The 21,414-nt window shown below is 69.9% G+C and overlaps 2 protein-coding genes across 2 annotated transcripts; one reads left to right on the top strand and one right to left on the bottom strand.

The window, feature by feature from the left end:
* Nucleotides 1–830: 830 nt before the first annotated feature.
* On the bottom strand, nt 831–7,713 carry GLIS2 (GLIS family zinc finger 2). Its single transcript, XM_087731371.1, has 6 exons — nt 7,544–7,713; nt 3,186–3,561; nt 2,722–2,898; nt 2,140–2,273; nt 1,742–1,860; nt 831–1,627 (listed from the first exon to the last, which is right to left on the bottom strand). Exons 2-6 carry the CDS (start codon nt 3,543–3,545, stop codon nt 840–842), a joined length of 1,578 nt encoding a protein of 525 aa, XP_087587497.1. The 5' UTR covers nt 3,546–3,561; nt 7,544–7,713; the 3' UTR covers nt 831–839.
* A 3,803-nt stretch (nt 7,714–11,516) lies between these two features.
* On the top strand, nt 11,517–19,976 carry TFAP4 (transcription factor AP-4). Its single transcript, XM_087732702.1, has 7 exons — nt 11,517–11,752; nt 15,908–16,073; nt 16,603–16,701; nt 17,277–17,447; nt 17,755–17,892; nt 19,341–19,499; nt 19,617–19,976. The coding sequence occupies exons 1-7, from the start codon at nt 11,664–11,666 to the stop codon at nt 19,809–19,811; spliced, it is 1,017 nt and encodes a 338-aa protein (XP_087588828.1). The 5' UTR covers nt 11,517–11,663; the 3' UTR covers nt 19,812–19,976.
* The last annotated feature ends 1,438 nt before the right edge of the window (nt 19,977–21,414 follow it).

A 21,414-nucleotide genomic window follows, 5' to 3' on the forward strand; every position in this document is an offset into this window, starting at 1 on the left:
GTGCCCTGCCGGCCGGTGCCAACGTGCCACCGGCAGCAGCCCTGCTGGCACCTGGAGTCCCGCCCGCGCTGCCCGCTGCCTGCATGCGCTTGCGGTACATGGTTAGGTATGAACGTAGCTAAACAGGGTGGCTCTGCCCCGGCGCGGAGCCGGCGTGGCGAGCGGCACACGCGGCCGTGTGCCTTGTCACGGGGAGGGCCGGGGAGGCGGTGGGGGGACAAGGGTGGCCGGAGGGATGCGGGCGGGCACCGGGCCGGGGTGTGCCCAGCCAGCTGGGCCTGGCACGGCAGGGACCGCAACGAGGTGCCATGGCCACGGCCCTGCCCGCAGCCATGCCGGCCAGGTGGGGTCGGACGGCACGGCCGGGCACAGCTTGGGGCTGCAGGAGCGGTCGGTCCCCAAGCTGTCACCCCACTGTCCCCACGGCGGGAGGCTGGGGGCTGTGGCCCCCCACGCCGGCACCAGCGGTGCTGAGGCCTCGGGCAGGGAGACGCCGAGTCGGCGGCAGTGGATGAGCCCAACTGGGGCCCCGTCGGAGCAGGGGGCTGGTTGAGAAATAAATAGCGGCGTCTCCAGCTGCCCAGGCTGGGGGGGAGCAGGGGGACCCCCCCGTACCCCCGGGGCTGCCCCCGGCGTGGGGTCACGGCCGGCTCCGGCCACCGAGGGATTATTGCTTTTCTCAGAAGAGTCCATTCTTCTTTCGTGACGGTTAAAAGCACGAGCGAGGCCCCGCCGGGGCTGGGGGGCTGCTGGGGGGAGGAGGGGGCAATACCCCCACCCCCGGGGAGCGGGATCTGCCCGCCAGGCCGGCGGCCGGCCCCGGGCATCGTCGGACCCCCTCAATTGACGGCAGCAGGTTTGAGCAGCAGGGAGCCGGGGGGGATGAGCACCCAGCCAGGCGGCAGCGCCTCGGGGCTGCCCCCCGAGCTGACGCCGGCCGAGAGGTCGAGCACGGCCCCTGGCAGCAGCGCCAGGCTCTCGGGGGGTGCCCGCGGCCGCCCCGGCTCCGTCCTTTCACACCTCTCCTTCCGACTCTCCGGCCCTTTGCCCGCCTTGGGCAGCCGCCCCTCGGCCCCGCTGCCCTTCTCCCCCTCGGCCTTGGCCCCGCCGGCCAGCAGCGACATGACGGGCAGCCCCAGCCCCGCCGGGAAGGGCGAGGGCAGCAACGGGCTCTTGGCCAAGTTCAAGGGGCCGCCGTTGAGGGGCAGGACAGGGCCCGGCAGGGCTGGCAGGGCACCGGCAGCCCCACAGCCCAAAGCGCTGAGGTCGAGCGGTGCCGGCGCCAAAGGGATGGGCAACGCCGGCAGCCCCGGGGGAGCGAAGAGGGCGGCGGGGTTGGGGATCACGAGCTGCGCCCCGTTAACGTAGGGCACCTCCGCCGAACCCAGGGGCGTTTTGGGAGGCGGGTGGACCTTGAGCATCTCCGGGTGCTCGGGAGAGACGAAATGGCCGTGGGCTTTGATGTGCTTGCGGAGGGAGCTGGGGTCGGTGTAGCGCTTGTGGCAGCCCGGCATCTTGCAGGAGTAGGGCTTCTCCACGTAGTGGGTGCGGGTGTGCTTGAAGCGGTCGCTGGAGTTGGAGTAACGCTTGTTGCAGCCTTCGTAGGGGCAGATGTAGGGCTTCTCGCCTGCGGGATGGCACAGCACCGGGTCTGCCGGGGCATGGCCGGCCCTGCCAGGTCCCCCGCGTCCCCCCTGAGCCTCCCTGCTCCCCCCAGGCGAGCGCGGTGGCCGGCACTGACCTGTGTGCGAGCGGTTGTGGATTTTCAGGTTCTCCAGGCGGGAGAAGCTCTTGTTGCAGGTGGGGCAGCGATGCGGCTTCTCGTTGGTGTGCGTCCGGATGTGGATCAGCATCTTGTACCTGCCAGGGTCCAGGGGGGAACATCACCAGGGATGGCCCCAGCCCCCAGGGCATCTTCTTGTCCCCATGCCCTGGCTACGGGGTGAGGGGACAGCAACATCCAGGCCAGCACGGTCATCCAGCCCCCCCAGGGACCTCGCACCCCACGCCAGAGGGCTGGCTGGATGGAGACCTGCACAGCCCCCGGTGCTGGGCTCCTGTCTCCCCACAGCGACTCAGAGCAGCCCCCCAGGGACCCCAGACCACCCCCTCCCGGTGCCCGGAGCCCCCCCTGCCCACCTGGCATTGAAGCCCCTGCCGTGGCGGGCGCAGCCCTCCCAGTGGCAGCAGTACCCCGCGTCCTTCTCGGGTTTGACATGGAAGTCATTGACGTGGTCCACCAGGTCTTGCAGGAGGTCAAAGAACTGGTTGCACTGTGGGTGGGAGGCTGGGGGTGAGCATGGGGGGGGGCCAGGACCCCCACCAGGGCCAGCCCCTGCCCCTCACCCCCCCAGCTCCTCCCCATACCCCATCCGCAGCAGCATCTGGGGAGATGGAAATGGCCCTTTGCACGGTCCCCCAACCCCATATCACCCCCCCTCCAGCCCCACATTGCCCCCCCCAAGCCCCATAGAGCTCTGCCATGGCCTTCCAGCCCCACATCCCCTCCCCAGCCCCAAAATGCCCCCACGTGTCCCCCCCATTCCCACCCCCTGCCATCCTTGCAGTGCCCCTGCGTGGTCTCCCAGCCCTTTATCGCCCCCGCCAGCCCCATAAAGCATCTGCACGGACCCCCCCAGCCCCATAACCCCTCCCTCTCACCCCCCAGCCCCTTAACCCCCCTCCAGCCCCCCCATTGCCCCCCCAGCCCTCCCTGCTGACCTTGGACCAGCGGCAGACGAGCTGCTTGGGCAGGGGCAGCTCGGGGGGGAGACGTTTCTCCTTGCTGGGGGGTAGGAAGGCGGTGGGGGGCAGGTGCAGGGCCCCCCCCGCTCCCAGCGGTAGGAAGAACTGGAAGGAGCTGGGGAGGCCGTCGATGTAGCGCAGGGACTGGAAATCCTGGAGCAGAGCCCAGGGAGGGTGGTGGGGGATGGGGCCGAGCCAGATGGAGACCCCCAGAGCCCCCCATTTCCCCCCAGAACCCCCCCCCCCAGGGATGCAACTGGGATCGGGGGGCATGGGGGGGCCAGGCAGGACACTGACCCCAGGGTGTGTGTACACACTGCAGCGGGGCTGTGTCACCGGCAGCACCGGGCACGCTGCCGAGGTCGGGAGCACCCGTCCCGGGCACAGTCCCCACCGCTGGGGACACCTCGGGGGGGGGGGGGGGACACGGCCATACTTACATGGGGGGTGAGGGGTCCGGGCAGGTCCCCGCTACCCTGGCGCTCGGGGGAGAGCGAGGTGCTGCCGGCCGGAGACTCCCCACCGGAGCGGGGCGAGAGGCTGAGGTCCACCACCGGCACAGCGGGGAAGTGCCCGTCCCGCGGCTCCACCAGCCTGGAGTGTGCCAGGAGGCCGGGGGACGGCGAGGCCGGCACGGCACGGCGACCCCCCCGGCTCCCTCCTCGGCCATCCCCGGCCGGCGGGGCGTCCAGGCGCTGGGGACCGCGGGGTCGTGGACCGGGGGGACCCCGCTTCTCCCGGGCGGCTCGCAGCTTGGAGATGCTCAGCTTGAGGTCCAGCGGCTCCTCCAGCGAATGCATGGTGCCGGGGCAGGCGCTGCGGGGGACACGCGAGGGTCACCGCGGGGATGGGGGACACCAGTGCCACCCGAAGCATCGCCCCAGCCCGGTCCCGTGGGTGGCAATGCCCGTCTCTGCTCTGGGCCGGAGGCCGAGTGGGTGCTGGCGGCCACGGCACTGGCACGGGGACGGTGCCGTCCCTTCCGGCCACCCTGCCGCGGCCCCCTCCCGTGGCGGGCAAAGGGCAGGGCACAGCACCGGGGGCCCCCCCACCGGCCCCTCGGTGTCCCCAGCGTGTCCCCTCCGTGTCGCTCAGCCCCAGGGCCAGCACAGCCCCTTGGCCCATTACCAAACATTGCCTGGGATTGCCAAATCCCCCGGGCACCCACGGCCCTGGAGCTGCAGTGTCCCCGTTCTGCCCCCCCCCCGTCCGTCGGTCTGTCTGTTGGTCCCTGCGGGCCTGCCCCAGCGAGGCCTTTCCCAGCAGCAGAGGAGGGCGGTGGCGGCCACCAGCCCGGCGGTGACCCGGGCGGCCGAGCCCGCTGGCCCCAGCCCCGGAGGCGGCAGAGCTTCCTCCCCCGCCGGGGCCCCTTCCCCGCCGGCCAACACCGCTGCCTGCCGGGGCCGGGCAGGGGCTGCCTGCGGCACAGCACGGCACAGCGCGGCCTGGCGCGGCGCGACTGCTGCCTGCAAGCACCCCCCACTTCCCAGGACATGGTGGGGGACCCCGACCCCCCCATGCCACTGTCCCCAGGGTGACAGCTTCGCAGTGCTAGGCCACCCGCCGCCCCCCCCAAAACCGCCACCGCCATGGCTTGGCCGCCACACATCCGGCGGGTGGCTGAGAACGGGCAGCTCAGTGCAGGAGTGAGCGCCCAAGCCCAACCCGCAGCAGCGCTGATCCGGTTCCCCCCCCCCCACCCCGGCCACCCGCATGCCCGGGGCAGGGTGGGGGCACCCGAGGGGCCGCGGCGGGGGGCACGGCGCACCCAGCACACGTGGCAGCAGGCCTCCCCCCCCATCCCCACCCCACCCCGCCCCGGGGGGCCCCGGCCCCCGCCCTGCCCTGCCGGCGGGGCCCCCCTGCGCTGGCGGGGGTCCAGCCCGGCTCAGACGCTGAGGAATGCGGAGGAGCCGCGGGGGGTGTGGGGCCCGGCCGGCAGGGCTGGGGACCCCCCGCTTGCACCCCCCCACCCCCAGCAGCGGTGCCCCCGTCCCAGCCATGGGGCTGGCCCCATGGGGGGGTCCCTGGCCTAAGCTGCCATGGCGGGAGGAGCTGCCCCATAGCAGGGGCCCAGCCCTTGTGGCAGAGCTGCCCTCCTGAGCCCCCCACGGCCATGGGGCCTGCCCCACAGCAGGGGCCCTGCCCTCCAGGGGGGCCCCCACCTTGCACCCCACAGCAGGGTTCCCTGCCCTATAAGAGGTCCCCACCCCGAGCCCCCCGTGCTTCTCAGGCTCCAGCCACCCCCCATGTGTCCCACAGCCTGGTGGCACAGCTCGAGGACAGAGAGACGGGGGGCAGCACCCCACAGCTGGGGTGTTGGAGCGGCACCCCCAGCCGAGGAAGCGAGACAGGGCCCCGGCAGCCCCCCAGAGATGGGGGTCCCACGGGGGGGCTGGGCAAGGCATCGGGGCTGGTCCCACCACAGCGGCCGTGTCCCCATGTCCCCAAGGGACGGAGTTTGGGGGGTCCCGGGACGGGCGGTGCCGGGTGGGGGGCCACGGCCAGCCCCGGGCGGGGCGGGTGGGAAAGGGGCCTCCAGCCGCTGACGCCACGGCTCCCAGCGCGGCCGCGGGCGGGCAAGCAGGCAGCTGCCAAACCACGCGGCCCCGCCGCCGCCGGCGCTCCTGGGAACCAGCCCCGCTCAGGACCGGGGCGTCGCGGGGCCCCCGCCGGGATGGGGACGGGGACAAGCCCCGCGGTGGCTTGGCCGGACGCCCCAGCACCTGCGGCCCCCGCACGAGGCCCCTGCCTGCTCCTGCCTGCTTTTCCCCCCCGCCCCAAGGCCTCTCCTGCCTGCGCCAGGCGCTGCCAGCCCAGCCCCGGCCCAGCTTCCCCTCTGGCCGCCCAGCAAGCCCCCCCCGCCGCGCCAGTTCAAACCAGTCCGGCGTGGTGCTGGGCCCAGGGGCTTCCCAGTCCAGGCGGGCGCCACTGGGACAGAGCCCGGGCGTGGGGGGAGCCCCCTCGGCTCCACCGACCAGGCTGGGGTCCCCCAGGCCCCCCACGCTGCCCGGCCAGCCGGCATGGCCGGGGGACCTGGGGTGACCCCGGTGCAGCCGGCGGGGTGCCAGGTCTCCGGGCCACCCTGCTGCTGGCATGGCCGGGGTGTCCCCCCTCCTCGGCCCCAGCTGCGGCACAAAACCCGCCAGGAATAGCGCGGGCGGCCACGGGGCAGAGACGTCCCGGCGGCGCGGTGGGCTTGGGGATGGTAGCAGCGAGGGATGCCAACGCCGGGCCCGCGTCGCCCCGAGAGGGGATGGTGACCCCGAGGTTTGGCAAGCTGGGAGCGGTGCCAGCGCTGCAGGCAGGCAGGGCTCGGCCCCCCCCTCGCCGCGGCAGCACGGCTCTGCCGGCACTTGGCAGGGCTGGCAGCGGCAGGCTGGCACTGCCACGAAGGTCGGGCAGCGCCGGGAGCCCCCCGTGCCGGGGTGGTGTGGGTGGGTTCGCAGGATCCAGCCCTGCTGCCTGGGTCTGTGCCAACGCCACTGCCTGGGTCAGCGTCCCCACGGCCACTGGCAGGACATGGTTGCCACGGGACCCGCCGCCCCATCTCATCCCACCGCCGGTGGCACTGGCACTGCCGCTCCTCACCGGAGCCCACCGGTGCCCGCCGGGGCTGGGAGGCCACGTCCTGCTGGTGGCTCCAGCTTGTCACTGTCCCCCCGGCACCCGCCACCCACGCTGATGGCAGCCCCGAAAGGCATCCCCAGGAGCAGCTGTGGCTCTGTCCCCTGGTCCCCGAGCCGAGGGCCGGTGCCACTGTCCCCCCTTCCCGGGCACGTGGCGGCTGTGGGGACCCCGGCAGGGGGCCGAGACCAGCCCACTCCCCGGGGAGCAGCCCCACGGCAGTGCCACCAGTGTCACATGCCCTGTCACCTCCGCGAGGGGACACGGCCGGACGGCATGGGGACAGGTCCCCAGTCGCCCGGCGGATCAGACCTTCGGGCAGACCCGGGTTGGGGGGACAGGGGGACCCCGGGTGGGGGGGCTGCGGTCACAGCAGGGTGACACAAAGGCAGAGGGAAGGGGAGGTGGCCGCTTGCAGAGGGGTTTCTCCACACTGGGCAGGGGACGAGCCCCTGCAGCAGTGCTCGGGGACGTTGGGGACGATCGGTGGCAGCCCTTGGCCCCCGCTGCTGGTGCCTCAGGGAGGGGGGTCACCCCAGCCGGGTCCCCCAAAACCCCGCTGTGCCGGCGTACCCTCGCTCGGCCACCCCACACCTCCGCCCCACGAGGCCACGGGACCAGCAGCCCCCGGTGACAGGGACCCCTTCGCCCTCCCAACACGGCAGGGACACGGGTGGGTCCCCAGGGGTGGCCACGATGGGGGCCAAAGCCACCGAGCACGTCCCCGCCGCAGCCCCCGCCCCGCAGCCAAGGTCAGGACACCCGCCCTGGGCACGGGGGGACAGCGGGTGACGGCCACCCCTCTGTCACCGGTGGGCAGCTGGGGGGTTCCCCCTCTTTGCACACACCCCCCCCCCGGGGGCCCCTGCCGCCTCCCCCCTCCCCCCTCCGGTGCCCCGGGGCTGCAGCGGGGCCACGTCCCCGTGTCCCCCCCAAACCCCCCTCCACGGCGGGGGGGCTGCAGGTGCCCGGCCAGGGACCCCCGCTCCCCCTGGGGCAGGGTCCCGGCGGTCCCCGGGTGTCCCCCCCACCGCCGGTGGCGGCGGCGGCATCATCATCACCATCATCATCATCATCACCCCCCCCCTCCTCCTCCTCCTCCTCCTCTCCCCCCCCCTCCCCACGGGCGCGGCGGCGCGACAAAGCGCCGGGCCCCGATGCGCGATCGTACCTGCGGCGGGGGCTCAACGCCGGCGGCGGGCGGGGAGCGGGGCGGGGAGCGGGGCTTGGCGGAGCGGGCCCCCCCGCTGCCGGGCCGCCGGGCCGCTCCGCCACATCTGCAGGGGCTGGGGGCGGCGGCAGCGGCGGGGCTCTGCCTGCCCCCCCCCCGGTCCCCCCCCCCCGGGTGGCGGCGGCGGTGGCGGAGGGCGGCGGCGGCGGGGCGGGGGCTCTGCCCGCCGTGATTTATGGCCGCTCCGCACCGACCGGCCCGGCCCCGGCTGCGGGCGGGAGTTGGGCGGGGGCCGGGGCCGGCCCCTCCCCGCCGCGGGGGGCACCGGGGGGCACGGCGGAGGGGAGGGGGGGGGGACACCCCGCCCCGTGGGGGGGACACACGCACGGACACGCGGGGACATCCCCCCCCCCCCCAAGGTCACCCCGGTGCTGGCGCAGGGCCGGGGCCCCCCCCGGGGGGGGCCCGGGTGCCCCCCCCCTGGGGCCGGGGCGGGGGGGGGGGGGGGGGGGGGGGCGCGGCGCCCACCGGAGCGGCCGGGGACGGCGGCGGGGGGGCGGTGGTGGTGGTGGTCACACCGGGGGGGGATCCCCCTCCCCGCAAGAACGGCGCCCGCCGCGTGACGTCACAGAGCGCGGCTGGCGTCACGCCTGGCGGGGGCCTCCCTGCATGACGTCACCCGGGGGGGGTGACGGGGAGGAGGGGGGGGTGTCCCGGGGCGGCGGGGCCGCGGCTCCTTCCGGCGGCAGGATGTGGCGGGGCCGGCCCGGATGCTGCAGCCCGCCCCGGCGGGGGGAACTCCCTCCCCGGGGCCCGCGGGGGCGGGGGGACGCTGGCCCCCGCGGGGGGCCGGGGGCACGCCCCACCCGAGGGGGGGGGGGCTATGGCCCCCCAACAGCCCCGCCGCAAAATGGGGGGACACACGGCGGGGGCGGCGCTGGCCCGGGGAGGGGGGGGGGGCTGAACCCACTCGTGTTTGGGTTTTTTGCGGGGGGGGAGCTGCTGTGTCCCCAGCAGTGACCCCTCCTCCCCGGGCCGGCGGCTGCGGAGCCGCTGCCACCACGTTTTCCTCCTTTATTCCTCTTTTTTAAATTTTTTTTTTCCCCAAAAATGGGGGGGGGGGTGAACCCCCATGTCTCTGCCCCCGGGCTGAGGTGGGGTTTGGGGGGTGAGTGCAGGGGGGGCTTGGATGCCACCCACGGCGGCGGTGGCCCCGGTGGGGACGGGGACATGCGGCAGTGACTGGGTGGCTCGGTGTCCCCTTCCCTTCGGGCCACCGGTGCCCCTTCACCGGGCGCCAGCGTCACCCCGCTCCCCCCGTCCCAAAGCCCCCCCGGATGCGGGGCACCCCGGGGACACCCCCGTCCCCCGCCGCACGCAGGCAGGGATGGCCGCCGGCACGGTTTTGGGGACCCCTCCGGCTGCTTGGCAGCGGTGGGGGGGGTCCAGGGGTGGCAGGAGGCCACAGCGGGTGGCAGGGGGCCACGGCGGAGGGCGGGGGTCCCTTCGTGCCCCCCAGCTCCGGATGGTGGCCCACTGCCCGCGCCGAGCAGCCGGGCGATGCCGCGGCCTGGCCGGATCCTGCCGGAACACTGGCTGCCAGCACCTGGCCCCCAGCCAGCCTGGGGGAGACACGGTGGGGGGGGACAGACACATGGGTGTCCCCGCACCGTGGGGGGACACCCCAGCCCCCCGCGGCGAGGCCTCCCGCAGAGGGGACGGGCAGGGGCCCAGCGGGACGGGGACAGGCAGGGACCAGGCAGAACCTGTCCTGCCAGCTCCGGAGCGGGGCTGGGCTGGGGGGGCTCGGGGGGCGTGTGCTGAGCCCACCCTGCGCTGCAGGGCCCGATCCTGCCCACCCAGGGGGCCAGGCCGGCTCTGGGACCCCCACCCCCCCCGGTGGCTCCCCGTGTCCTCGCTCCGGTGGCCCTGACCCCACACAGGCAGTGCTGGGGGGGGGGATTTGGGCAGGGGGGGAGTGGGGATCTCCCGGCCCCCCGCAAGGCCCGGGGGGTCCCCGAGGTCCTGCATGGCTCCTGCCAGCCCCCCTGCCAGCCCCCCGGTCCCCGCCAGCCCCCTGGTCCCTGCCAGCCCCCCGGTCCCCGCCAGCCACATCACCCCTGTCACCCCAAACCCCTGAGCCCCACGGCAGCCCCAGGGCGCAGGCAGTGCTGGGCAGGGTGCCTGGGCTGGGCTGGGCTGGAATGGGATGGGACGGGATCAGGTGGAGTGGAACAGGGTGGGATGGGGATAGGACAGGCCGGGATGGGATGGGATGGGATGGGATGGGATGGGATGGGATGGGATGGGGTGGAAAAGGCTAGGATGGGACAGGATGAGATGGGACAGGATGGGAATAGGGCAGGATGGAATGGGATGAGGTGGGATGGAATGGGACAGGATGGGATGGGGATAGGATAGGATAGGATAGGATAGGATAGGATAGGACAGGACAGGACAGGACAGGACAAGATGGTACAGGGATAGGACAGGGCAGGATGGGATAGGATAGCTTAGGGATAGGACAGGATGGGATAGGACAGGATGGGATAGGATGGGGACAGGGCAGGATGAGATGGGATGGGATAGGACAGGATGGGACAGGATGGGGATAGGGCAGGATGAGATGGGACGGGATCTGATAGGGTCAGACGGGATGGAACAGGATGGGATGGGGACATGACAGGATAGGATGGGATAGGATAGGATGGGATGGGGACAAGACAGATCAGGATAGGATGGTATGGGATAGGACAGGATTGGACGGGAATAGGGCAGGATGGGATCAGATAGGATGAGATAGCATAGGACAGGACAGGGATAGGACAGGATAGGACAGGATGGAATGGGACAGGTTCGGATGAGGTTGGACAGGATGGGACGGGATGGCATGGGGACACGACAGGACGGGATAGGACAGGATAGGGACAGGACAGAATGGGATAGGATAGGGACAGGATGGGATTGGATGGGGACAGGATGGAATTGGATGGGGATAGGGCAGGATGGGATAGGACAGGGTAGGATAGGATGGGATGGAGTAGGATAGGACGGGATGGGGACAGAACACGATGGGATAGGATGGGATGGGACAGGGTGGGATGAGGTTGGTCAGGATGGAATGGGATGGCATAGAGACATGACAGGATGGGATAGGATGGGATGGGGACAAGACAGGTCAGGATAAGATAGGATAGGGATAGGATGGGGATGGGATGGAGACAAGACAGGTCAGGATAGGATAGGATGGGATAGGATAGGATAGAATAGGATAGGATGGGATGGGATGGGATGGGGATAGGGCAGGATAGGATGGGATGGGGACAGGACAGGTCAGGATAGGATAGGACAGGACAGGACAGGACAGGATAGGATAGGATAGGATAGGATGGGATAGGATGGGATAGGATGGGATAGGGACAGGACAGAATGGGATAGGGACAGGACAGGATGGGATTGGATGGGGATAGGGCAGGATGGGATGGGATAGGATAGGGTAAGGATAGGACAGGATGGGGACAGGACGGGATGGGATGGGACAGGACAGGTCAGGATAAGATAGGGTAGGACAGGATGGAACAGGATAGGGACAGGACAGAATGGGATTGGATGGGGATAGGATAGGATGGGATAGGGTAGGATAGGACGGGATGGGGACAGGACAGGATGGGATGGGATAGTATGAGCTGGGACAGGACGGGATGGAGCCAGGGCAGGATGGGGTGAGGTGGGATGGGTATAGGACGTTATGGGGACCGGACAGGTTGGGGTCGGATGGGACGGGACGGGGAGAGGAGAGGTCGGGGTGGGCTGGGAGGAGGCAGGACGGGACAGGAGCCCCCCCGCCCCGTGCCCGGGGGGGGGGGTGGCGGTGCCGGGATCGCTCCCTCCCCGCCCCCCTCCCCCTCCCCGCGCCCTCCTTTGTTTACATGGGCCGGTGCTGGCGGAGGCGGCGCCGCCGGGGGCGGGGGGAGGCGGCGGCGGGCGGGCGGGAGCCGCCGCGCTCGCACCAGCTGTTTCCCGCCTTGAGCCGCAGGCAGAGGCCGCCGGAGCCGGAGGAACCGGAGCCGGGCCCGGTTGCTTCTTTCCCCCCCCCCCTCCCCTCCCCTTCCTCCCCGGTATGGAGTACTTCATGGTGCCGGCCCAGAAGGTGCCCTCCCTGCAGCACTTCAGGAAATCCGAGAAGGAGGTCATCGGCGGGCTCTGCAGGTGGGGGAGCGGGGGAGACGGGGTGGTGGGGGGGACGACCCCCGGCTTGGCGGGGGAAAAAGGCTTAAAAATGGGATTTTTCGGAGGGTTTGGAAGGGGTGGGGTGATGGCGGTGGGGGTGCGGGGGGAGCGGCGCGGCCGCCGCAGCCCCACCGCCCGCACGTGGTCCCGGCCGCGCACATGGGGCCGGGCGGCCGCGCCGGGCCGGGGGGAGCAGCGCCGGGCCCGCGGCCCCCGTGGGGGGCGGGTGGGCCCCGGGAGGGGGGAAGGGGTGTTGAATGGAGGGGGGGGGGGGGTCCGGCGGGGCGTGCGTGGGGTGGGGGGGGTGTGTGTTTACTGCCGGGCCTGGCCGTGACTCTGCAGCCCTCCCGGAGGAGGCGGGTCGCGGCCGGGGCTGCCGGGACATGTAGTGCGGGGAGGCGGCGGCACAAAGCCCGGGGAGAGGGAGCGGGGGAGCCCCGCTGGATCGGGGGACTCCCCCCCCCCCCGTACACACACGCACACCCCGGGCGGGGACGGGGTTGGAGCCACGGGGCTGCTCGGGGCCTGGCGGGGAGGCGGCGGCGGGCGGGCCCCGGCCACGCGTGGGGGGCGGCCCCCGGTGCTGCGGGCCCCGCGGGGCGGCCGAGGATCCCCCCCCGGCCCCGCTCCGCGCCCCGCCCCGCCGGGGGGGGGGGGGCCCTGAGCGGCCGGGCCCTGCCGCGCCTGGGCGGGGGGGGGGGGGGGCAGGCAGGCCCACGCCCGTGGGGCAGCCCAGGCCCGTGGGGTCCCCGTGGGGCAGCTCGGGGCTCGGTGTGGGGCAACCCCCAGCAGCCAGGCCCCGCTCCACGTGTGGGGCGGCCCAGGTCCCTCCAGGCCCAGCCCACAGGCTCCTCCGTGGGGCCGGCCCTGCCCCACGGGGGGGCCCCCCCCGCGGCCCTGCCCCACCTCCCCGCCTCGGGGTGCCCACGCCTGAGGGCCCCCGGTGGGTGCAGCTGTGGGGCAGGGACGCGGGGCGGCTTCAGCGGGGTCCCCCCACGTTAGTCACTGCGGTGGGCTCGTAGCCTGGGTGGGAGGGCAACCGCCTGGGGCAGGGAAATGGGGCACCATCCTGCCCAGTGTTGCGGGGCTGCGTGGCCCCACCGGTGTGGGGCCGAGCTCTGGGGGGGAGCCTCGCTGCCTTTCCACCGCCCCGAGCCCTGGGGATGCCCTGCCTGGAGCTGTGGGAGCTCGGGGCTGCCCTGCCTGCGAGCTCGGGGCGCTGGAGGACACCCTGCCTGTGAACTTGGGTATACCCTGCCCGGGAGCTCGGGGACAGCCTGCCTGCAAGCTTAGTGAGCTTGGGGATTGCCCTTTGTGCAAGCGTGGGGACGCCCTGCCTGCGAGCTCGGGGATACCCTGCCTGCGAGCTCGGGGATGTCCTGCCTGTCACCTCAAGGAGCTCGGGGAACCCTGCCTGCAAGCTTGGGGACGCCCTGCCTGCGCGGCCGTGCCTCCCCTGCCCACCAGCACAAACCAGAGCGGTAGTTGTGGGCAGCAGCAGGCAGAGCAGGCGTCTGCCACGGGCCCGCCGAGCCCCCAGCCTCCTCGCCAGGCAGCGGCGGCTCTGACACCCCTGTGGGTTTGTTTCCATCCAGGTCCAGGCGAGCGTGACGTCCCCGCCGGGCTGTGCCGGGGCGGGAAGGACCAAATTCTACTCGCCCAACCCAAACCCCGCAGCACCGGCACTGGCCTGGGGACACCCTGGGGGCTTCTCTCCTGTGCCAGGGCTCCGATGGGTGCCACCCGCTCCCCCTGCCTTTGTCCTGCCCCATCCCTGGCGGTGCTGGGTGCCACGCCAGCTTCTGAATCCATGTTTTTTTTCCCCCTTTCCGTATTTCGCTGTCACTTCTCAGGTCTCTTCCCAGGAAGAGCAGCTGAGGCAGGTTGCGGGAGGTCTGCCGGCGAGGAAGCAGGCTCTTCCTCCTTCCCCGGTACTTAAGAAACCACTTCCGCGCTGCCCGGTCCTGGGCCTCTCCGTCCCATTGCCCTCGCACGGCCACGGCTGGCGGTCCGACATCCCGGAGCGGTGCTCCAGCCACCTCCCCAGCTCCAGCAGGCACCACTGCAGGGAGTCGGGGGACAGATCCTGCCCGTACGAAGGGACGACGTCCCTGAGACCTGCCGGGGTTTAGCATGTTTTGGGGATGAGTTTGGGGCTGTTTTTTGGCAGGGGACAGCAACCACCGGATGGGAGCCCTGTGCCACCATCCCACCGCAGGCAGCTCTTGGTCCATGCGGCAGATGGCTGCTCCCCGCGAGTGGGGCAGACCCCCAGGCACCCATCCCAGCTCCGCACCCCCCAGGACGCCCACTGGGAGCTGCACGGGAGGGATCCAGTGCAGCGGGTGCTTGGCACCCGGTGCCAGCCTGCACCGGGACACTGCCTCGGCGGCTGGGGACAGATGTCTTCCCAGCCCCTTGGGCTGAGCCGGGATCCATCCCCGTCCCCCTTGGGCTGAGCCGGGATCCATCCCCGTCCCCCTTGGGCTGAGCCGGGATCCATCCCCGTCCCCCTTGGGCTGAGCCGGGATCCATCCCCGTCCCCCTTGGGCTGAGCCGGGATCCATCCCCGTCCCCCTTGGGCTGAGCCGGGATCCTTCCCCGTCCCCCTTGGGCTGAGCCGGGATCCTTCCCCGTCCCCCTTGGGCTGAGCTGGGATCCTTCCTCATCCCTCTGGGCTGAGCTGGGATCCTTCCTCGTCCCTCTGGGCTGAGCCGGGGTCCGTCCCCATCCCTCTGGGCTGAGCCGGGATCCGTCCCCATCCCTCTGGGCTGAGCCGGGGTCCGTCCCCATCCCTCCAGGATGAGCTGGGATCTTTCCCTGTCCCCGTGTATCTCGGAGGAGTTGAGGTGCGTTCCCTGGTCGCATCAGGCGATGGGGTGGCCTGGGAGCCCCCGGGTGCTGCCTGGGCACACAGCAGTGCTGCGAGCAGGGCTTGGCTTTGCCCCTTAGACCTCCCAAACCTCCACGGTTCCTCCATGGCCTCGCAGGGAAGGCAGGACACTGGGCTTTGCTTTCCAGCCCAGTGCTGGCAAGGCGCTGGGTAGGACGGTCCCGTCTCCCCATCCCGGAGCCACCGGGCACCTGGGCGGGAGGCTGAAGCCTGTCTTATCTCGCCTCGCGCCGGCAGCCCGGCTCTTGTGTTTAGTCTTCGGTGCCTCGCGGCATCCCTGGCGCCGGCGGCCTGACTTGCAGCCGGTGGGTGCTGGGTGCTGGCGTGCACCCTGGAGAGAGCTGCTGCTGGCAGCAGCGGGGAGGCGAAATGGCCGGCGGTGTGGCAGGGGCTGCCGGTCGCGTCGGTTTGGCGTAACGGCCAGCTATTGCCCCGGTGTTTGGCTTACTAATTGCCGGCGCTGGCCACTGCCTGGCGGGCTCGCCATCCCCGTGATCCAAAACCCTTGCCAAGATTTGGTCACCCTTCTCCTTGGGCTGTCTCGGGGAAAAAGCGGGGTGTGGGTGAAGAAGCTGGACCCCCACAGCAGTGGGCTGTGCTCGGGGGGCCCCGTGCCCTGGACCCATAGGCATTGGCCTTGGCCGGCCGGAGCCCTCCCCGCCGCCATCCCCGCTTGCTGCCGGCGGCGTCGCCGACTCTGGGAGGCATTTCCCGGCCCATCTGCGGGGCGAGGGCGCGGGGGGCGAGGAGGCGGCGGCGGCAGGAAGCAGGCAGGAGCTGCGGCTTGGGGTGGGACGGGGGCTTCTCTGCTGGGAGCTGTCATCTGGAAGCCATCAGCGGGGCGGGAGGGAGGGAGCCGCCTTCCCGGGGCCACACACACCGGCTGGCCCCGTGGGGACACAGCCGGCTGGCCTGCAGCCTCCCTCGCCCGCCTGGGGGTCCCCGCCGTGCCCTGCCTTCCCCTCGGCTCCCCTTGCTCAGGCTTGCTGCCGGCGCTCATGTCCGAGCCGGGGGGTGCAGTGGGGCCGCCATTCGGTCAATGCATCCCCCAGAGCTTTGGATACAGGGCTGGAGAAACCCACCCACCCGCTTTTGTGCTCGCCAGCGCCATGGCCATCGTCCCCTCCGTGTTTCCCGTGGTGGCTTGGCATCGTCATTGCAAAACGAGGGGGGACACGGCGGGGGCGAGCCGGCGGCAGGGGTGCAGCCCCCTCCTCCCTAACCCCATGCCTCTCTCGCAGCTTGGCCAACATCCCGTTGACTCCGGAGACCCAGCGGGACCAGGAGCGGCGGATACGCAGGGAAATCGCGAACAGCAACGAGAGACGGCGGATGCAGAGCATCAATGCTGGCTTCCAGTCTCTGAAAACCCTCATCCCACACACGGACGGGGAGAAGCTCAGCAAGGTGAGCGGGACGTCACCGAGGCTGCGGCGATGTGGATGCCAGTCCTGCATGTGGAGGTTTTCGGTGTTGCTTGTTGGGCAGGACAGGGCTGTAAGAGTAATTGGGGGTATTTGCATATGTTAATTCAGCGATGGAGGTCTCTCCTGGGGAGGTTTCCTCGGTGGGAGTGGGTGTGCATCGCAAACCTGGTGTCCTGGAGCGGGCTGGGTGCTTGTCACAGCACCCCAGGCCCTGGGAGCAGGGTGGCCTGTGCCTGGGTGATGAGGTGGCCCCGCTGCGGAGGGGAGCGGGGCAAGGAGGCGGCACTCGGCAGCCGGTCAGGTTCCCGAGATGCGTGAACTGGAGGTTCACCGTGGTGGAAGTCCCAGGGGAGACCCGGGGGTGAAGCAGACCCTGGATGGAGATGCGGGGGCCGGGCAAGGAGCAGTGCTGCTGCCTCTCGGGCAGGGAAGGATCTCGGTAGGAGCGGGGCTTGGGGGGACACCGGGGTCTCTCCTGCCTCAGCGTGCCCCTCCCGGCTCTCCTGCAGGCGGCCATCCTCCAGCAGACGGCCGAGTACATCTTCTCCCTGGAGCAGGAAAAGACTCGGCTACTGCAGCAGAACACCCAGCTCAAGCGGTTCATCCAGGTAGGGCCTGCCGCCGCGCCCCCGGGGACGGGACGGGAGGGGATGGGACAGTCCCAGCTGGCCGGGGAGGAGATGTCATTGCTGTTCCTTGAGGTCAGGGCGAGACCCTCTGCCCTAAAGCCAGGAAATGGAGATGTTTCACACCCTCCTGGCAGAGCAGGGGAGCCCTATTCAACCTGGCATCCCTTACCTGGCAGGGAGAGAAGGGCTGGGGTCCCATTTTCTATTTGGGATGTTAGGGTACGGCCCGGTGGCAGCTCCGGCTCTGGGGTGGCCCAGTTGAACCGCCCTGGGTGTCGCGGTGTGAGAAGCGGGTTTGCACAAGCTTGGCAGGGGGTGAGGTCCAGGGGGTGGGCACGCACAGGGCGCAGGAGCCTGCCCACCCCCAGGCTGTGCCGCCCCTATAGATGAAGGCATCGACCCTTTGTGCTGCCCGTGTCCCCAGGGAGCCCCTTCCCTGCAGGGAGCTGTGTTGGGGGGTGGCTGAGGGGGTGGCATCACCCAGACGTGGTCTGGATGGTGGGGAGAGCATCAGGGCCAGTCCCCCGTCCCCTGACGCTGCATCCCCACGGCAGGAGTTCAGCGGTTCCTCCCCAAAACGGCGACGGGCAGAGGACAAAGACGAGGGGATCGGTTCGCCGGACATCTGGGAGGACGAGAAGGCCGAAGATCTGCGGCGGGAGATGATCGAGCTCCGACAGCAACTGGACAAGGAGCGTTCGGTCCGCATGATGCTGGAGGAGCAGGTGAGACCACGCGGGGCCGGATCCGGCTGCGGCACTGCCGCCTGTGCGGCACCGCGCTGGCTGTGCACAGGGCAGGCTCGCCCTCTAGCGGGCTGTGCCACGGTCGTGCCGGAGCCCTCCGGGGACACCGGCGCTGTTGCAGTGTCATGGGCCATCTGCTCTGGCCACCTCAGCTCCATGCTTGGCCATGGGCTCTCCGGCTCTGCTGCATCCACCCCGCGGGGACCCTGCCCGGTGGGGCTCAGGGGGTGCGGTGCCAGCAGCAGGCTGGGCTCCCCACTGACGTCAGGGCTCTCTCGGCCGGCAGGTTCGCTCCCTGGAGGCCCACATGTACCCCGAGAAGCTGAAGGTGATCGCTCAGCAAGTGCAGCTCCAGCAGCAGCAGGAACAGGTGAGGTTGCTGCACCAGGAGAAGCTAGAGCGCGAGCAGCAGATCCGAACCCAGGTGAGTGCGCGGATGCCGCCGTAGCCCACCCTGGCCGTAGCCCACCCGTGGGGACACCCCGACAGCCTCCCGCCCCCTGAGCAGTGCAGCCAGGCACGTGGGCGGTGAAATACAGGGGTTCGGGGTGGTTCGGTGATGTGCCTGGCACCTCCCATCCCTTAGGGCTGGCTGGGACGGACGCCAGTGTCCCAGCAAAGCTCTCGCCCTCGGGGAATTGGGCTCTCACCCTCAAGGGGTCTGCGCTCATGGGCACCCCGTGTGTTGTGGGGGGATCATGGCTTGGACCATGCTGTGGCGGCTTCCAAGCGGCTCCGTTCCCTGGCACGGAGGGCTTTGTACCTGGAAGGTCGCTTTCTGGTGGGCAGGGATTCAGCTTGGCATTAGCGAGCCCGCAGCTTTCCAAGGCTGTGCCGGGAGGTGCTGGGTGCGGCTGCCCCCAACTCGCCCCCCATGGTGCCACGTCCCTCCCTGCTAGGCTCTGGGCACGGGTGGAGAGCAGCTCCTGCTCCGGTGAGCTGTAGTCCTGCTCCAGCTCCCGCCGGGCACGTTTCCTCGCCCTCGGGCGATGAACGGGCATCCCTCGCGTCCGCGGGTGATGCCAGCAGTCACAACGGCACCACCGCCAGCGGCTGATGCAGCTCATGCTCCCTGTGCCAGAGTGACTGGTTTGCGGTGGCGTGGTCTCCGGGAGTTCACCTCTCACTGGGTGACTCCCGCTGAGTTTTGGGGACCCCCAAACCCCTCCCTGCCACCCTCCAGGCTGGGAAAGGGGGAGCAGGCGAGCTGGCAGGCAGCGCTGCTGGGCAGGACTGCAGGGATGGGAGCCTTCAGCCTTTTCCCCTGGCACAGTCGGATTTGCTGACGGTGGGGGGAGCCTTACGCCAGCCTGGTGCTGGAGGCGAGCGTGGTGCCGGCACCTGGTCCTTGCTCGCTGCCGCCCTCGAGCTCAGCCCAGGGGGATGCCGGCCTGGGGAGCTTCAAAGGGAGGGAGAAGAACCAGCTTCCTCCCTCTTTTGGCTTCTGCGGAGCTGTGTCCCCGCAGGATCCCCGCCGGCCGCCTCCCGGGGAAGTTCAGCCTATTTTTAGGTGAACTCTCCTTAGCCTACTACTAGGGCGGATCTTCCCATCCGCTGTTTTAATGAGGATCTCCAAGGGGTGCAGCGGGTTCCTGGCTGCGCAGGTCGGGGCGGTGGGAGGGCTGGCACTTGCCTCTCCTGGCTTAAAAGCCCAAATCTTTCCCCCTTCGGGATACAAGGAATGCTTCACGTTCCGCTCTGCCAAAGCTAAGGTGATGGCACTCTCCGCTGGCATCCTCTCGCGTCCATCTGGGATGGGTGAACTGGAGCAGCCGAGCTGCTGCTTCAGCTTTTATGGGCTCTGGAAGGAGTTTGGGCTCCGTAAACAAGCGTGATCAAGCTGACCAGGGGGGTTTTTGCTTCTCTCCCCAGCTCCTGCCATCACACGCTCCCCCAGCGCCCACCCACCACCCCACTGTGATCGTTCCAGCGCCGCCTCCCTCCCATCACGTCACCGTGGTCACCATGGGCCCGTCCTCGGTCATCAACACAGTCTCCACGTCCCGGCAAAACCTGGACACCATCGTTCAGGTAAGGGGGGGACCGAGGAGGATGGCGGCAGGGGGGCTTTAGGGGGTCCCTAACCCCCCTTGCGTGCGTCGGAGCGGGGGACACGATGTCCTGACGGCCGGTGGTTGCCCTCGGCAGGCGATCCAGCACATCGAGGGGACGCAGGAGAAGCAGCTGCAGGAAGAGGAGCAGAGACGCGCTGTCATCGTGACGCCGGCGCGCGCCTGCCCCGAGCCCTCCGCCTCCGACACCGCCTCCGACACCGAGGGCAACGACAGTGACTCCATGGACCAGAGCAAAGAAGAGCCCTCGGGGGACGGGGAGCTGCCCTGACACCCCCTGGCCGGCAGCCGGGGAGGGGAGCCGGGGCGGGGGGGGGAAACGTCAGAGAATATGCTGAAATTTTTAAAAAATACAACGCGATTTGGGTCTCTTTTATGACCTTTTTCCAATACTGTAAAGCAGAGTGCTAGAAGCAGGCAAAGGTCACCCTTCAGCTCCCGGGGGGGCGGCTCGGGGGGGGCGGGCGGGCGCTCGAGGGGGGCCACAACGGGACGCGGGGGCAGTGGGATGGCGGCGGGGGGGTGTTGGGGATGGGGGGGTCGCAGCCCCCCCACCCGTTTTATCACACACACACCCCCCCGCCGACCCACGGGGAATCCTGCCAAGCCGGCAGCAGCCCTGGCGTTCCCAATGATGTTCCCTTGGGCCAGGGCCTTCGGTTGGGATCTTAATTTCGTTTTTTTTTTCCTTTTTTGTGTTGTTTTTTTTTAATTAAATGTTCGTTTTTAAGCAGGGGGGAGATGCCAAGTGACACGGCAGCAAAGGTGGGACAGGGACCCCCGGCTTCAGGGTACAACCAGCCCCACCACGGCTCCCGCACCCCGCATGGGGCAGGGAAAACCCCTTTGGAGAGTAAAAAAATCCCAGGATTATGCCCATCGGAGCACAGGCAGGAGGGCTGGCACGTGTCACCTGCCCGGCATTTCCAACGCCTGCCTCCCCAGCACGGGGATTGTGGTTTGGGGGCTGATTTTACACCCCCATCCCCGTCCCCATCCCTTCCCGATCCCCGTCCCCCCCCATCCCGCTCCCATCCCTCCTTTAAGCACTTAATCCGGTTTGCGGGGTCTGTCAGCTCCGAAGAGCTTTTCTATTTTGTGATTGTGTCGCTTGGGTCTGTCGTGGTGGGCGGGGGGGTCCCCATTTTGTGCGTCCCCCCCCTCGCCCCCGCCGCCCCCCGCCCGGCTGTAGGGTTTTAGGCCAGTCGTGTGTAGAGCCTCGGTGGTATTTGGTAGGTTCCCCCCCAGCCGCAGCTGTTTCTCGGTTCCTTTCCCTTTTTTTTTTTTGTATTTTTTTTACGATTTTCAGGTCTTTGTGTTGATTGAGAAGCTATTCTATTTTGTTAAGAAAGTGGAAAAAAAAAAAAGAGGCTCGTGCCTTTGTAAAGAAACAAAATAAAGTTTGTACTTGGTTTTTTAGAAGCTTGGTCCCGGCGTTAACGTCTGAGGGGGGGGGATGGGGACAGGGCTGGATCTGGCCCCTGGGGGCCGCTGGACCCTCTCGGGGAACCTGGGACTTGCGGGGTGGGCAGGGGAGTGCTGCCTGCACTGGGAATTGCAGGCAGGGAGCAGGCAGGAGGCAAAGGCAGAAGGATGCTGGCCCTGGCGAGGTTTCCTGCTGAGCGGCTGGGCTATATTTAAAGGCTCAGCCCTGCCAGTGCTGCCTGCATGTGCTACGAGCGCGTCGGGGCTCAGCTTGCTGCTGAGATGGGGGATTTGGGACTGGTTTTAGGGAGGCCGCTCGGCCGCGGGGGGCCGGGGTCAGGCTTTGTGTGTCGTTTCCCCCCCCCCCCAAGGATGGCACCCAGCCATGGGGGCATCCATCTCTCCCCATGGCTTTTTGGGGGGGGGCACCCTCCAGTGCTGAGGGGTTG

This window comes from Nipponia nippon, unplaced genomic scaffold (assembly GCF_047370975.1).
Source record: "Nipponia nippon isolate SJK-2023a ecotype South Korea unplaced genomic scaffold, ASM4737097v1 scaffold_5, whole genome shotgun sequence".
Classification (NCBI taxonomy): domain Eukaryota; kingdom Metazoa; phylum Chordata; class Aves; order Pelecaniformes; family Threskiornithidae; genus Nipponia; species Nipponia nippon.

Excerpts from the sequence above, each read along its gene's own strand:
- GLIS2 (XM_087731371.1), bottom strand. The coding sequence starts at position 3,545 with ATGCATTCGCTGGAGGAGCCGCTGGACCTCAAGCTGAGCATCTCCAAG. Across the intron at positions 2,899-3,185 it reads CCGGACCCCTCACCCCCCAT|GATTTCCAGTCCCTGCGCTA; the intron begins GTAAGTATGGCC and ends GCTCTGCTCCAG. Across the intron at positions 1,628-1,741 it reads CCACAACCGCTCGCACACAG|GCGAGAAGCCCTACATCTGC; the intron begins GTCAGTGCCGGC and ends GCCATCCCGCAG.
- TFAP4 (XM_087732702.1), top strand. The coding sequence starts at position 11,664 with ATGGAGTACTTCATGGTGCCGGCCCAGAAGGTGCCCTCCCTGCAGCAC. Across the intron at positions 11,753-15,907 it reads GTCATCGGCGGGCTCTGCAG|CTTGGCCAACATCCCGTTGA; the intron begins GTGGGGGAGCGG and ends CCTCTCTCGCAG. Across the intron at positions 17,893-19,340 it reads AGCAGCAGATCCGAACCCAG|CTCCTGCCATCACACGCTCC; the intron begins GTGAGTGCGCGG and ends TTCTCTCCCCAG.